The 17185-nt window shown below is 42.7% G+C and overlaps 1 protein-coding gene and 1 pseudogene across 2 annotated transcripts in view; one reads left to right on the top strand and one right to left on the bottom strand.

Annotated features, from left to right (window-relative positions):
- SND1 (staphylococcal nuclease and tudor domain containing 1) overlaps positions 1-17185 on the top strand; it is a 459312-nt gene that overhangs the window by 153559 nt on the left and 288568 nt on the right. The window contains exon 11 of the mRNA XM_079786100.1: positions 8731-8820. Coding sequence (XP_079642226.1) covers positions 8731-8820 — 90 coding nt within the window. The remainder of the gene's footprint in view (positions 1-8730; positions 8821-17185) is intronic.
- On the bottom strand, positions 416-1299 carry LOC307108676 (SET domain-containing protein 9-like; annotated as a pseudogene). The gene has a single exon. The product of its transcript is annotated as an SET domain-containing protein 9-like (transcript).

Genomic DNA, 17185 nt, shown 5'->3' with positions numbered 1-17185 from the left:
AGAGAGAGAGAGAGAGAGAGAGAGAAACATCAATGATGAGAGAGAATCATTGATAGGCTGCCTCCTGCAATGCCCCCTATGGGGGATGAAGCTCACAACCTCGGCATGTGCCCTGACCGGAATGGAACCCGGGACCCTTCAGTCCGCAGACCGATGCTCTGTCCACTGAGCAAAACCAGCTAGGGCTATTTAGTGATTTATGAGTTTAAGTTCTATCTTTTATATTTCAACCCCTATCAGTTTTACATTTATCTAAACCAAACTGACTTATTCTCTAATGCTTTCTAAGTAACAAGTCTGATCAAAGCAGGCCGTACCATATTCTCCTAAATTTAAACATTGAGTAGAAAAATTTCCTTAAAAGAAGAGTGCGTGTATCCCACAGGTATGCATGGATACTTTCTAACATAAGATACTTTACAAGCAGTTAATTTCCAAACTGGGATTTAAAAATCTGAGTTTCCAATGCAAATTCTTACGGTAAGGGTTACAGGCTAGTTATTTTTTTGAACTTATGTTTATCAGTATATAAGAAAAGTACTAGTTGTGCCATTACCAGGGTACATGGAGACAATGGCGCCTTTTGGTGCCAGTCCTTTAGTAATGAAGACACCTTTTCCAGCAGAAACCAATGAGCTGGCTGCTCGGGCAACACTGAAAGCCGATGTCTTATAACGCATTTCTTCTGGTGTAAAGATATTTTGCTGATGATGTCTGTGTTCAAGCACGTTCACCCTTGGAGGCTGAACTGACAGCAGGTCTTGATACTTCAATTGAACGGGTTCTGGAGGCACAGTCAAGACATGCAGCTGGTGATTGAAGTCATTTGTGAAGAGGGCCTGGAAGACATGCAGCAATGTTCCCAGGACCTCTTCGTCTGAGATAACTTTGTCTTTACATTCCTCTGGAACATACCGGAGGGTCCTGGGTTGTGGTTTATGTTCAGCGCGATCCAAGGTACAAAGCGGTGCCTGTAACGGTGCCACCACTGCTGAAGGCCCCGCAGCAGGCGGCCCGGCATGGCGGCCCCACGGCGCCTGGACGTGCGCCCAGACCTTGTTCTTTAATAGACCCTATTGACCTTTAAGAGGTTTATTTGTTAGGAGAATGAAATAGAGCTAATTTAGAAATAAACAATTCCTGGGGAAATGTTTGGATATATGAATCTTCTTTGTATGGTCCTTTAAGTATAGAGGTGCTAGATATCTTCCATTTGACCAAGGTAGTTATGATTTTGAACCTTTTTTCAGCTGCTGCTAATAACTTTCTAAGTTATCCACCTACCTTTTGTGGATTCTGTCTCCTGGCTGCCACGGGAATCGAAAGGTCCTTGATTGTAAATATTCACAGGGCATGTAGTAATGTTCCTATTTTTAAGTTTATAATTCAAATGGAAACCACAGCCTTTGTTTATTAAAACGGCATGTATGGTAGGCCAACAGGGACTGGCCCATTATTTACTGTTTGAAATTTCCTCCATTTAATCTGATCACGTCTGCTCTTATTTTAATTCAACAGTCAGTTTTAAGATCTTCATAGAAATTAATTACGCGCGGCTACTTTAATATGTTACAGTTCAAGCTCTTTTAAAAACAAAAATCAAACTTGTTTTTGACCCTGGTTATTTGAGAGAACGTTTGTAGATAAATTATTCTCTTCTGCCTCATGGAAGCATACATCTATGAATAAACTTTTTTTTTTTTTTTTTTTTTTAGGAAAAAAAGAATCTAATCGTTTTTTTATGAGGAAAAGAATGGCCAGTTACACCCGGCTGGTGTGGTTCAGTGGTTGAGCATTGACCTATGAACCAGGAGTCAAGGTCAATTCCTGGTCAGGGCACTTGCTTGGGTTACGGGCTCGATCCCCAGTAGGAGTTTGCAGGAGACAGCAGATGAATGATTCTCTCTCATTGATGTTTCTAGCTCTCTCTCCCTCTCCCTTCCTCTCTGAAATCAATATATGGCCAGTTATTCTGCTGCAGAGGGGTATTTTAAAATTTAAAAAGTTGTCTAAAGTTTGGGGTTTTCTATCCCTAAACATTGTTTTGTTTATCCAATATTATATAATAATATAATAAACATTTTCATCCTTGATGTTATACCACATTTGCTTCAGATCCTCTTCTTTCAAAGAGATAAAACAGTACAGATAGAGTTGAAAGCCCCTGGGTACTCATCCTCAACCCCATTTTTTTGTTTGTTTGTTTGTTTCCTTTCTTCCACTGCCCATGGTACAGCAGTAACCATTAACCATTCATTCTATATTCCAACATGGTTATCTTCTTGCTGCTTATGTAGCTCTGTGACTGTTTTTAGTTTGTATTTAAGTGGACTTTTACTATATCATTCTACAACTTGTTTTTCTCTATTTTTTTCAGATGTGTTCATTTGTTGTGTTGCTCTAATTCAGCTTAACTGCTCTGTGGTATTCTACTCTGTGACTTTACTGTAAACAGTGTTAACATGAACACTGTTAGACTTGTCTGCACATGTGAGACTTTTAGGGGGTATAAATCTACCTGTAAGTAGAATTTCTTAATTCGAGGAATGCAGATCTTAATTTTCACAAATGATGCAAGTAGCTCCATGGCAAGATGCCACAGTAGTTGAATCATTTTGTAATCTCATCAGTGGTTAAAGGGCACTCCCATTATCCTACATTCTCACCTTAAAAATGTTTGCAAATGTAATGGATATCCTGTAGTATCTCAATGTACATTTCCCTAATTATTAATGAAGTTACACCTTTTTGTCATATGCAATGTCCAGTTGGAGTTCTTTTGTGACATGCCAGTTCATACCTTTTACCAATTCTTCTATTGGATTGTTTCTCTTTTTTCGAGTTCTTCTTTCTTTACTGAGTAAATTGAAGTAATCAGAAGAGAACTTCCAGTGACTCACTCCTACATCTCCACACCTCACAGTATCTGCATCCACACACCTAAATATGAACAATTGCTACTCCTATGTAGGCCAGTTCTGTCCTTGCTTTAGCACTTCCCTGCCCTACTTTATCACTTATTTGCTCTTTCCTGGACCATTGCCTGTTATTTCTCCATCTAAAATAAAAAACAAAAGCACCTTCTCTTCAACCTGTTTCCTTTGCCAGCTGCCCCATAATCCCTTCATACTCCTTTGTGGCACAGCTTTCAAAAGTGTTGCATGTACTTGCTTCTCCAGTTCTTCTCATTCCTACTTCTAATTAGGCTTTTGCCCCTGCTGCTCCACCAGAATTATTCTTGTCAAGTTAACGGCAACCCACACTTAGCTTAATCCAGCATGCAAATCTTAGTCCTCATCTCATTTGCCTTGCTGCATTTGACACAGTAATTCCTTCCCTCCTGAATTCTCTTCCTTTCCTTGGCTTCTAGGACATAACACACTCTGGTCATTTCGTCCTACTCAGCTCACTGTTGCTCTTTCTCAGTCTCCTTTTGCAGATTTCTTACCTTATTCTTTACCTCTTAATGTTACCATGCCCCAGGGCTCAGTCTTCCTCCGTCCTTTTCAATCTCTTAGCTTTTAAAATACCACCTATATGCTAAAAACTCCCAAATGTACGATATATCACCAGTTCAGGCCTTTCTCCTACACCCCACGGTTGCATATCCAATGCCTGCCCAACATCTTCACTTGGAAATTTAGAATGTCCATTTCTGCACTGCTGATCTTACTCCACTTTCTCTAGTGTACTCTGCCTGTGGTCGTTCCCATCTCATTTGATGCCCTCCAGCCCCCACCCCCTTTCCATTTGCTCAGAAAAAACACTTGGAGTAAACTTTGACTCCTCCCTTTCAAACGATACATTCTGTCTGTTTATGTTCGAAATATATCCAGGTTCTGATATCTTATTTCCCTCACTGCTACCTCATTTCCTTCCCAGATTATTGTCATAATCTCATAATTGGTCGCCCTTTGCTGTACCCTTTCTTTGCTACAATATCAATTCTCACGCAGTGGCCAGTGTAGTCTTTCAAATGTTAAGTCAGACCTGTGGTTTGTCTTTTTCAGCTGTCCCCCTGTAGCCCCAGTGGTGTCTTTGCTGGTCCTTGAACTCACCAGGCATGCTCCTAACTCAAGGCCTTTGCATTGGTTGTTCTTGCTGCCTTTTTCCAGATGATTACATCTCAGACCTCTTTGAGTAATGTGATCAGGGTAGGCCTCACCAAGCTGATTACAACCGTGGCCCTGCACCTGTTCCTCTCATTCTGCTCTGCGATTTCTTCATCCATTTCACTTACCAGCTACTAAGAGTCTGAATTTTAGCCGGTCGCTTTGTTCATGATGTTGTTTTTTTTTTTCAGTAAATAATTTTTTACATTTTAGTGGAGCCACATTTATCCATCTCTTTTTTTTCATAGTAGTTTGTGTTTATTAAGCCTTGCTTAAGGAACCTCGCAGTATCCCAAGGTCATTAGATTATTTGGATACAGTTCTTTTGGCTACTGCATGGGCTAGAAAAAATTAGGCCTGAATGGGGGTTGAGAATAAGGCCTTGATTGGAGGTCCCTTCCATTCTCTCCAAATGAGCATTGACCAGAGATCTTATTTAGGAAACCAGCCCAAAATAATCTTCCTATAAAAATGCCTAGCCTGTCTTTAGATTCTGCGATGTGGGCATTGGGCCTCCCAACCCTGAGAGCTACGGAAGACTGAAGTTATCTCTTACGTGAGTCATTGCAGGGTCTACATACAGTGTCATTTCTCAGAATGTACAGTGATTACAGCACAGACTGGTTTGTATGTTGTCCACTCACCAGATAAAGCAAACATTCTTTTCTATTTTTTTAAAAATATTCTCATGTAAATTAGAATCTAAACTAGACATTACTTTTTAGCAGGCAAGATTTAGCTAAGTCCTGTTTTTTTCAGAATGCATTCCCTACTTCAGTTGCCTCTTAGAGATTATAAAGGCTTTTATTTGGAGGAATTGCTTTTATTTTATAGTTTCTTAGGGACTTCTAATATCTCTCTTGTAATGTGTTTGCAGATGCCAATAGCCGCTAGGTCTGAAGGGTTAGAGTAATGAGATCATTCTGTTTTTACTTGTGATGTCTTGTTTTCAGTTTGTGCTATTAGCTCTTTCCTAGCTTCACGGGAGACATATGATTGGACTCCAGTGTTGCTCTGTCTTTCATTGGGATGCTTGTTGGTGTACTATTTGTTTTCTTTCATTCTTTTGAGGGTATTTTGGCTTGGCCCAGTCCTGTTGAGTGTCTTAAGGGAAGGATTCTTGTTCAGACAGCCATTTTCACACATTTTGATGTACCTCATCCCACGATCTGCATTTGAATGCTTGTTAGAACTGCATTTCTTACCTTTCATGTACTGCTGGTGTTTCAGAATAAGTAGGATAAGGTCCAGATACTCAGATTCTGTGGCAATCATAGGCTACGTAAGGTAAATGTCAATATTTTATTGGATTCATTTTTAAAAAATATTCACTTAGGCTAGTCTAATCACACAACTACTCTCTGTAAATAGATTGTCCTCTATCACTTGGTGAATAGGAATACACTGGCACTTCTTTATTTCTGAGGACTGATTCTGATAACCATTGATTTTGTGTTTATTAAAAATCCCGTTCATTACTGGTACCTAACATCTTCTGTCTAGCAAGCATTCTTACTATATCATAGAGTGTCATCCTAAGCTCTATTTTATGGCTAATGTATCATACTTAGCTCCTCAGTAGTGACCCATGTTTATAAAAATACCTGAAATCCTATACATCTGTCCTTGTGTCACACAATACTCCCTCTAGCCAGGCAACTCTCATCTGTCCCATTGTCCTTGTTAATTTCTATAAGAAAACCCCAGTGTTATATTAGTAAAGATTTTCATGTTTAGGGCCATACCTTACTTATTAGACAATTATGATACCCGAGTACCTTGGTCATTTTTTTGGCTATCCCAGTTGTTTCTGGGTAGAATATGTGGGCTTACACACATAATTTGGGAGAAGGAATAGAGACAGACACCTTCATTTTGAAGGTATGCTAACTTCCTAAAGGGGCATTGTAATGCTGCTGCTGCTGCTGTTTTGTTGTTGTTATTGTTTTTTAAACCAGAAGTAGGAGACAATTGGATGATGATGAATGTTAAGCTCAAATTCAAAGAATTATCTACATTCTGATAAGATATTTTTTTGGTGATACCCATGAATTGAAATGTCTAAATGATGTATCTTGGACTCCGAGGATTAGTTATGATCTAGGGGGAAACATTTATTTTGATTCCTTTGATCTCACTATTTTTATTAGGACTAGTTTTTATAGGGTATTAGAATGAGAAAGATGAATTGTTTGGGAATCGTTGGCTATTTAAGAAAACAATTTAAATACTTATGAATATAGAATGGGTTGTACAGAGATAATCTTGTTTTGTTAGATGGCAAAGGCGCAGCTGGTGGACTTACCATACAGCAGGGGAGGAGCAGCAGCCTGCATCTAGGTTAGGAATTAGTCCCTGATTTTCTCCTTTCCATGTTTTGTGAAATTTTTTCAAGTATTACCTGGGTCCTTGAGGTTCATAAATTTGTACAGCTATTTATGAGTATACTAGAGGCCTGGTGCACGGATTCATGCACCAGTGGGGTTCCTTGGCCTGGCCTGCAGGGATTGGGCTGAAACGGGCTCTCTGACATCCCCCAAGGGGTCCCGGATTGTGAGAGGGTGGTTCTCGGGTGACGCACCCCAGAATCAGGCTCCTTCCTCTCTGGTTCTGGGTGTGTCACCTGAGAACCACAGCTGCCAAGTCACCGCAGCTCGGCAGCTCCTGTGTTGAGTGTCTGTTCCCTGGTGGTCAGTGCGGGTCATAGCTACCAGTTGGAGCATCTGCCCCCTGGTGGTCATTGTGTGTCATAGCTACTGGTTGAATAGTAAGACAGTCACTTAGGTTTTTATATAGATAGACTAGTGGCCCGGTGCATGAAATTCATGCACGGGGGAGGGGTTGGTCCCCCAGCCCGGCCTCTCCCTCTCCAATCTGGGATTCCTCTCACAATCCGGGACCACTGGCTCCTAACCACTCACCTGCCTGCCTGCCTGCCTGATTGCTCCTAACCACCCTGCCTGCCAGCCTGATCAACCCCAACTGGCCCTCCCCCCCCCCCCCCCCCCCCCGCTTCCAGGCTTATCACTCCTAACTGCCCGCCCCTGCTGGACTGATTGCCCCCCCCCCCCCCCCGGCCTGATCGCCCCCAACTGCCCTCCCCTGCTGGCCTGATCGCCCCTAACTGCCTCTGCCTCGGCCCCACCACCATGGCTTTGTCCGGAAGGACATCGGGAAGGTCTCCTGGTCTAATTAGCATATTACCCTTTTATTAGTATAGATACTACGAGGGAGGTAGTGTACTTGGCTCTGGGGTCACAGGGAATAGCAGAAATGGATAGGGCCTCTGTTTTCATGAAATTTAGGAGCCTAGTGGGAGAGAGCCAATACAGTAATTATACCAACTGACTTAGCCAACATCTTTCTACTTCTCTACACATGCTCTAACCGTTCTCACTCTCATTTTTAAAGGCAAATTCCTATTGACTTCGAATGCCTGTGGTCATGACTAAAAATATTGGATTCTTCCTCTTTTATTCCCTCTATCTATTTTGTAGTCAATTCCTGTTCATTTCCTAAAAGAAAGTTTCTCATATCTCTTAAGTTACTGTCCACTTCCAGTTCTGTCATCTTCTAGACTCTCATATTCTGAAAGTTAACATTGCTTAGAGCAGTAACCTATTTTTGAAGAAGTCTGGGGCCTGTGAGATGATGAAGTAATAGTGTATTTAGACTTTTGTGTAAATATTGGAATACTATCTATTTATTTTTGCCTCCCTTCCTTTTTTGTTTTTTGTTTGTTCTTTTAATCCTTACCCGAGACTTTTTTTTTTTTCTTTTAGAGAGTGAGAGAGAGAGAGAGTGGGTCCCTGACCGGGGATTAAGCCTACAACCGATGTACATTCCCTTGACCAGAAATTAAACTGGGACCCTTCAGTCCGCTGGCTGACGCTCTACCTACGGAGCTGAACTGGCTAGGGCTGTTCTGTGTTTTTGTTTTAACTTAAACTTTCTTCCTAGTTTTTCTCTATTCTGCATACTCACATGAAATCCCACCTTGTCCATGAAACCTTTCCTGATTATTTCTTTCCACTGACCTGAATTTTTGTAGCACTTAGTCCCTAGTTTATATCATATAATTTAGCACTTACTCAAAACTGATTTTTAGTGCTATTTCATATCTGTAAGCTTTCTTCTATTATTCTCTTGGGTTACAATAATTTTGAGTCCATGATTATAACTAGAGAGTGTGTTGTATGGGGGGTTGGTCAGTGCTTAGTAAAGACTTATGGGATAGTAGAATTTGATTTATAATGTATCTATAAATATTTGAAGCCCCTAACACTTGCTGAGCTTCTTCTTTATCACAGTTTATGTTGGTATTTCCCTGTTGATTGAACTTTTAGGTTGTTTCTTGTTTGGGTAATTAGAAACATTCCATTGCTTGGTTTTCAGGCTGTTGCATGAAAATGGTAATCTTATTCCCTTTAAAACATTTCAAACAAAGTAACCATTTACTATGTATCTAGCAATTATTTAATATTTGTGATACTAAGAAGTAGGGAGCATATTTCACTGCATCCTAGTATCTTGTGCCATTGACCACGTTCATTTGTGTTTTGGGTTATTTTGTGTGTGTTTTTTTCATTCCTAATGTGCTATTTTATTTTGCTTTTAGGATAAGAACAAGAAACTACGTCCACTGTATGACATTCCCTACATGTTTGAAGCCCGGGAATTTCTTCGAAAGAAGCTTATTGGGAAGAAGGTAAGTGATGACAAACGTATTCCCCAGTGGTTGGGGATTATTTTAAGCTGGCCCTTGTGATGGAATCTCAGAGACCAGCAGATGACACTTCTCCATCAAGTCAAGCAGAATTGCTCTGATATGTAGAGAGGCATTTCTTTGTATCAGGAAGTGGTATCCCTTGGGAGACGTTTAAAATTGGGGTCCTGACCAAAGTGTGATTGCCAAAAGTCTCATGACACATTCTTTCCAGGGTCCAGGCTCAATTCCAGTGTAATAATTGCATATTGCCCTGAGCTCCATCACTTGGCTCCGTTCTCTCCAGCCACCCCCTCTAAAAGCTGGTGCTGTGGACTTGCAGTGAGGGGAGGTTAGCACTTTGTCCTGCCTCCCCTCCTTCGGAGGGATAGGTTGGCTATCTGGGAGAGGAGGGGCTCTGCTGGAGAAGGAGAATGCATCTGTGGGCAGGGAGTGAGTACGTGCTGTCCTGTGGAGCCTTTTGGGGAGCACACTGACTGTCTAGTGCACCAGCTCAGAGGCCCGAAGAGTGCATTTCCTTGTGTTCTTAGAGCATAATGTTCTCTGACCAGCTGCAGAACTTGCCATTCTGGGAAGCTAGTAATGAGCTTCTGAGTTCCCCCTTATTTTTCCTGACCTTCCCACCCTAAGTGTCTTGTGCAGTTAGTTCTTTGTGTCCTGGATAAACACAGGAAATGAATGGGATTGTCCCTTTGGTAATGGGAAATCTGTCAGGGCAGGACTATGATGGTCTTTTTCTTACCTTGATTCAGTGGGGATTCTTGCAGACTAGGTCATGTTTTGGGCAAGTTTTTATTGTATCTTCAGAAGCCTTAACACATTGAAGCCATATTAACATTCTTTACCTAAATGTAGATTTTTTAAACTATTGGTTTAAACTAGTGCCCAAATAGTGTATAATAAATGTACCTTTATTATATTTTATTATATACCACAGTCACTAGAATGATAAATTTTAGCAAGGGATTTTGAAGTTGGGCATAAGGTGAAATTGCTAATTTTGAGGTAGAGAAAGCAAACTGGATTCCCTAAAACGAGTATTAAATCTGCTCAGGTTCCTTCAGAGCATAGGCTCATTTGTCATCGTATAAACCTTGACAGAGTGCTGTATTCATTCATGAAGTGTGGTGCGAGTGATGGCTTTAAGCCTCTTTCAATTTCTAGGTCTCCTGTTATCTGATCTAATGTCCAACATCTCTATTTCACCAAGTTGATATCATATCACTTATTTACTGGCTCATAAACAATCACATAGAGACAAGTAAGGAATTCCTTCACACGCGTGGATTTTATTGAAATTCATCCAAAATCACATTGAAAGGAATGGCAGCGCATATCATATTTGATTCATGAGCAGCCCGTTGTGTGGCCTGTGTCATGGCATCCACCTGGTTTCTTTGAAGATTGCCCTTCCTCCTTCGCTTTCATCCCCGGGAACACAAATCACAGTTTATTGCAGCAGCTGCTGAAAGGTCCTACAAGTGGCTTAGGGCTCGGCTCTCAAACAGCCATGTGACAGGCCTTTGTAAAGTCCTCTATTTCAGGATAAGGGGACTGACCTCAAGTGTCAGATATGGTGGCAATTCTTAAGCAGTTAGATTCTTTCTTGGTGAGAGAAGCCTCATTTACTGGTTCCTCTGCATCATAGCTGATTGCTTTCTATTTGTGCTGAGCTCGTTTTGTCCCCCACAGTGACATTGTATAAATGATAAATGCTATATGCCTGTGTAGGGAGCAGGATGAAGCTCAGCTCTGCTGGGCTGGAACATTTCTGATGTGAACTGCTTTTCCTGACTCACCACCTGAAACCACTTGCCTGTCTTCTGGGGCCATCAGTTGTGACAGCGAACACCCATGTGCTCTTGAGTCTGGGAGCAGTCTGGGCAGTTGCTGCCTCAGGGGGGTGGCTAGCACATCACCACACATTTCTGCCAATTCCCTTTAGACCGGTGCAGCTGTTGAGCATGGCACATGGTGATTAAGAGGCACCGAGAGGGAGCATGTGTGCCTACGTGCCCATGTGCACCAAAGCTGATTAGGGCAACCTGTCACAGCTTAAGCAAGATAATGGAGGTAAAATCACCTTCTCTGTCAAGATTATTATTTTGACCATCCTAGAGAGTCTATAATATGACAATTTTGAATAATTTCTAGAATGCAGAGGAATAAGATTGAAGGTAAACTGCTGAGGTGCTTTGCAAGGTTCAATGGCCTCCATTTCAGTTATGGAAATTCACTTTGATTCACTTCTAAGATTTAATTCTGGCTAAATGCCTTAATTAAAGTTATTATGCACCTCCCTGAGCCTTGGTTTTATCACTTGTGAATTGGAAATATTAGTTGCCTTTCCTCTCTCATGGGGTGGTTATGAGAATCTAGGATGATGCTAGTCCTTCCAGATGCCAGTAAGATAATGTTGTTTTGTTTTAATAATGCTACTTTTGCTTTTGTATAGAATCCAGCGTAGCTTTACTTTTTCGTTTATGATTTTTTTTTTTTTTACGGCTCTGGGTTCAAGATATGTAAGTCAGCGTGGAATTAATTTGACTGTCAACAATCCATTATACAGATTTGTATGGTACTTGGTTAGATGTGTCTCCAGGGTTCCAGCTTCTACAAAATGAGTATCCACTCATGCCAGAGTGTGTAAGTGTGCATGTTTTCTCTGGTTTGAGGGAGAGGGAGGATACAAGTGTATGCTAGAAGGGTTTCAGAAGCTGCAGGAATTGCTACAGTGCCTGGTAGAACGCCCTCTCCATTCCATGTTTACCATCTGCCTTCTTTCACTAGAATCTTGACTGAGGAATATGCATAGTCTTCACTGTTTGGGTTCTTCATGGCCCTAGCAAAGCTGAGAAGTGGAATCCATGGTAATTTCAACATGTCTTTTATTTTTCTAGAATGTTATCCCAGGTATTTAGGATGGTGAGATTGCTACCTCCCTGAAAGAACCAGGGCTCTAGTTCTGTCCTTATAGCATAACAGTTCCTCTGTGTACGTATGTTTTTCTTAATGCTTAAGACAAGTCAGCTTGTGGAATCTTCTATAATAATAAAACCGTAATATGTAAATCGGCTGAACAGCAGAATGACCTTCCGGACAACTACGCTATGACACCCACTAGCGCCAGTCCAGCCAAGGCGGGTGAAATGCGATTGGTTGGGGGCCCGGCCTTCGCCCCATGATTGCCCTGCAGAGGGAGGTCCCGGCCACCAGCCGATGGAGCGATCAGTTGGGGGGCTCCACTATCGCCCCAAAGAGGGAGGCCCAGGCCACCGACCGGCAGGCTGAAGCAGGTGGGCAGGACTTCCCTCTGCAAGGGCAATTCATCAAGGAGCTCCGGCCAGGTGGGCAGGGCCTACCTCTTTGGGGTGATCGATTGCGGGGCTCCCAGACTGTGAGAGGGCACAGGCCGGCCTGAAGGACCCCCCTCTCCCCTCTCCTGAATGCATGAATTTCGTGCACTGGGCCTCTAGTAAGGTAATAATAACTGCATCTTCATTGGGAATTTTCCAACCTATTTCTGAGAATCTCTAAAGTAGAATCTCAGTATTTCTAATCTGTGTAATATAGCATTTACAAATGACATAATTGCAGTTATCAGCACTGGAACCACTGTGTTCAGAATTGGAACTTGTTTAGACAATTAAAGGGTCAGAAATGGTAGAAGAGATGGAATCACATAAAGCTAGAGTTCATTGAAGCATCTGCCCTGGTATTAGATGCTCAGTCCAGGATCTTCTGTCTCTAGTAACCTCTGTCCCCAAATGCATGTCTATTCCTTACTTGTTTTTGCCACTGTTTCTATTGAATAAGCAAAATTTGAGAATGAGGCTTATTTGTAAACAGATGACATTGTATGGTTTTCATGCCATTGAAAATTTGTCTGTGAACTAGGCTGACTCTTTTTTTAGGCACTTAAAATTGAGTATTTTTCCTGATAAATGCAGACATTTGGGAAGTTATAAGGCTGAAAATAACTTAGAGAATTATTTCGAACTAGAGGCCCAGTACATGAAGTTTGTGCATGGGTAGGGTCCCTAGGTGTGGCCAGCGATCAGGGCTGATCTGTGGGGCAACTGGCGGGGGTGATCGGGGGGTCCCTACTGGTACCCGCCTTGGCTGGCCTGGCGCCACCCGCTCGCCAGACCTGCCCCCTGCTGCTGCCGCTGGCCACCTCCCTCTGTGGGGTGACCGGCGGGGCAATTGGGGGCCTCCCGCTGGCACCTGCCTTGGCTGTCCAAGGGGGCTGGGGGCACCTGCCTTGGCTGTCCTATGCTGAGCATCTGGTCCCTGGTGGTCAGTGCGCGTTATAGTGACTGGTCGTTCTGCCGTTTTGTTGATTTGCATATTAGGCTTTTATTATATACTAGAGGCATGGTGCATGAAATTCGTGCACGGGTGGTGGTCCCCTCAGCCCAGCCTGCACCCTCTCCAATCTGGGACCCCTTGGGGGATGTCCAACTGCAAGTTTAGGCCCGATCCCAGGGACTGGGCCTAAACTGGCAATCGGACATCCCTCTAACAATCCGGGACCACTGGCTCCTAATTGCTCACCTGCCTGCCTGCCTGGTAACCCCCAACTGCCCCCCTGCCAGCCTGCTCGTCCCTCACTGCCCCCCCCCCCCCCCCCCCCGCCGGCCTGGTCACCCCCCACTGTCCCCTCTGCTGGCCTGGTGGCCCCCAACTGGCTCCTCACCCCCCTCCCCTCTTCCTGATTGCCCCTCACTGCCCCCCCCCCCCTGCCGGCCTGGTCACCCCACACAGCCTGCTGTTCAGTCGTTTGGTCGTCCCTCACTAACCCCCCTGCCAACCTGGTCGCCCCATGCAGCCTGCTGTTCAGTTGTTTGGCCATACCTCACTAACCCCCTAGCCGGCCTGGTTTCCCCACGCAGCCTGCTGTTCAGTCGTTACTGTGAGGGCGTCCTGACCAATTTGCATATTACTCTTTTATTAGTACAGGTGTTTTTTTTTAAAAATTATATAAGATTCATGTTGCTTTAGATTGTTCTCTTTTCGAAACCTGTCTTTCCTAAGGTCCATACTTACGGGGGCATGGAGTTCTTTGGGGATGGATGGCAATGATCTAGGGCAGTGATGGCGAACCTATGACACGCGTGTCAGCACTGGCACGCGTAGCCATTTCTGATGACACGCGGCCGCATGCCGAGGATGAAACATTTGCTGCTCCTGACGATGAAACATTTGAGACTAGAGTCTTGGAGTTAGTTTTTTCCTCAAAGTGACACACTACCCGAGTTATGCTCAGTTTTTTGGCGAAGTTTGACACACCAAGCTCAAAAGGTTGCCCATCACTGATCTAGGGAGATCAGACTTATAATAAATCCAGTATGTTCAAAACTGAACTCATAAAATCCTGTCAGAAAATCTGGTCTCCTCCATGTTCTGGGAGTCACACCACTATTGGTTGCTGTGGGAGACATCTTTGACAACCCTCTCTTCCGGTATGTCTCCTAGTCTAGACTCTCACCACTCCTGCTGGGTGTATGCATGAATGTTTCCTCCTCTTTTCATTGCCCTGCCCCGGCCTTGTCTTATAACTGCTCTCACCTGGACTTCTGTAGTCTTTTTACTGGGTTTTCCAAGGCCACTCTTTCCCAGTCTAGTCCCTTCTGTACCTGCAGCTAAAGGGAGCTTCACAAATGACAATTACATTATGTTCCTTCTTTGCCTAAGACTAATGGCTTCCCATTGCTTCCTGTGGTGGACAAAGCTTGGCATAATCTGGTTCCAAGACAATCTCTAGCCACAGGGTGGAAAAGCCTCAGAGTGCTAAAAACTTATCCGTTGCTCATTTAATTAGGAAATTATGAAAAAGAGGGTGAGGTCAGCCTGCTTCTCGGATGTAACCCTCTACCCCCTTTCCCACCCACCTCCTAGCCGCCTTTCTGGCCTTTGTTAGGTTTCTGAAATGCATTATCCTCCCTGTCACCTCAGGGCTTTTGCACTTGCAATTTTTTTGTTTGGAATGCTGTCTTGTCCTCCTTTTTCCTCTGCTATTTATCTCATGCTTATACTTCAAATTCAAGGTAAATGAGAGAAGCTCTCCCTGAGCAACTGCCCTTCTAACATATTAATCTGTACATCATTTTTCAAGTCTTAATGTATTTAAAAATTATGTGTTAATATCTATCTCTCTTGTTAGATTTATTATATTGGGCAGATAGGGCCCACATCTGTTTTGCTCACCACTGAAGGGCCCAATACATACAGTGTATGGTGTAGAGTAGGTGCTCAATAAATTCCTACTAAATTAATTTAGGGGATGAGGAAGACACTGGACTGAAAACTGTGGACCCAGATAAGAATACATAAAGGGCCCTGGCCTGCGTGGCTCAGTTGGTTGGGTGTCGTCCAGTGCACTGAAGGGTTGCTGGTTCAAGTCCCAGTCAGGGCACATGCCAGGATGTGGGCTCGATCCCCAGTGGGGTGTGTACAGGAGGCAGCCTACCCACATTTTGCTATCACATCGATGTTTTTCTTTCCCTCTCCCTTCTTCTCTCTCTGAAATTACAAAAAACAAACAAACAAACAAAAAAACATAAAGAGAGGTAGAAATAGGGCCCACTTGATTTGCCAAAGGATTAGCCTTGTGTTCAAGAAGTAGGTTGAGATTGCCTCTTCATTTCAGAACTCCCAAGTTTAATTTGGAAATGACTAATGTTGGCAATCCAACTCTACTGTTAATAGCCTTGTTTCCTTGGGATAAAATATCCTGAGTGTCGAAGTCAACTCTAGAGGATGTGGCTCCTTTGTAATTTGGTGAATACCTTTGTATGATCTTTATGCCATTCCAGTTTTTATTGTGAACTAGACAGATTTCTTAAGGCAATTTGTATAATGCTCATTCCAGCTTAAAGGGTCCAGGGCTGTCATTTATTGAATTTCTTTATAGTAAACTCTGAATATTTTTGTCTTTATATAATTTTCACCTCCACCCTGGAAGATGTGTATATCATTCCTATTTTTACAGGTAAAGAAATGGAAGCTCATAGAAATTAAATATTTTGCCTAGGTGTCTATGCTAAATTAGAAGCCATCTAGAAATGCCTGCTTCCCGTTGTGTGTGCTGAATCATGTGCCCATAACAAGGGTCACAGTCCTTTTTGGAATAATTTCAGTTCTTGTATAGAACACACAACTCCATGCTACAAAAAAATTTATTCTCTTCAGCTGCATTATCCTACTGGACAGATATCAGCAGGTGGTAATGACACCATAGATCAGCCCTCTGAATGCTTTCAGCCCACTAGACATTATCTCATTAGTCTTTGAGATGTCCCCGAGAAGTGACATTTCATCAAATTGTTCATCAGAGAAAGCAGTGTCAGATTACATGTTCCTCTAGTTACAAACATGAGGTCATAGGTAACATTGCAAACCCAATGCTGAAGCTTGCTTTCCCTTACTCTTCAATCTCTTGGCATAGGTGAGACAGACTCCCCTTTTTTACCTTGGCCCAGAGCCACGGAGAGATTGAGTCGCAATCTCAGTGCGCCTTCCCACTTGCAAGGACAGCTCTCTGAAGATACTCTGCTGCTGAGAGCTCTTTAAGCTTTTTTGAGGAGGACTCCTTCACTCTTTTTCTGGCTATTTAAAAGGGTTGTCCTTTTCCTTGAAAAATACTTGTAAGTTCTTTCTTTTGCCGTGTGTTACTTAATCAGCCGTGTTAAGTGCAAAAGCTGGCAGTCGGGGAATTTTTGTTCTTAATTACCTCTGATGTATTTTAGTTTGGGTTTTTACAAACATTTCCTTTGTCATCTCCACATTTTTCATTTCGTATTAATTGGATTCATTCATGCTATGGAAAAGTTCTTTACATCAATGATTAGCACAGGCCCTAAGGTTGTGAATGCATTGTGATTTAAATTGACAAGTTGCTCGTCCTTGCCTTCTTAGTTGTTACCATCAGCATGGCTGTAAATATTTTGAATAAATGACTGAAGATGTTCACCAAATCGTGAGATGTTTTGAAGGACTTATAATTTCTGACCATGCTGTTTTGTAGTAAGACTTCTCCCCCTTAGACAGGACAGGAATGTGTCAGTATGCTTGGAGACCAAGGTCATTTTAGGTATCCTTTACCCTTTGGGTTTGGGAATGATCCTTGACTTATTAGCTCCCTTGTTTGGTGAATAATTGACAGAATTTATTATAGAACTGCAAGTTTCTGGAAACTCTGTTGTTCTCAGCAAGGTAGCTTTTCGCCTGCTGCCACCTAAATGTTAGTTCTTGTTTTTTTTTTTAATCTGCGGATTGTGAAAAGTGCCTCTGTACTCTAGGGACTACCAGGGTGTTGAGCTGAGCACATAGCTCTTGGGTAAAG

The sequence above is a fragment of the Cnephaeus nilssonii genome, assembly GCF_951640355.1.
Source record: "Cnephaeus nilssonii genome assembly, chromosome: 12".
Classification (NCBI taxonomy): domain Eukaryota; kingdom Metazoa; phylum Chordata; class Mammalia; order Chiroptera; family Vespertilionidae; genus Cnephaeus; species Cnephaeus nilssonii.
The sequence above is the reverse complement of the archived record's forward strand: the minus strand, read 5'-3'. Positions and strand labels throughout refer to the sequence as shown.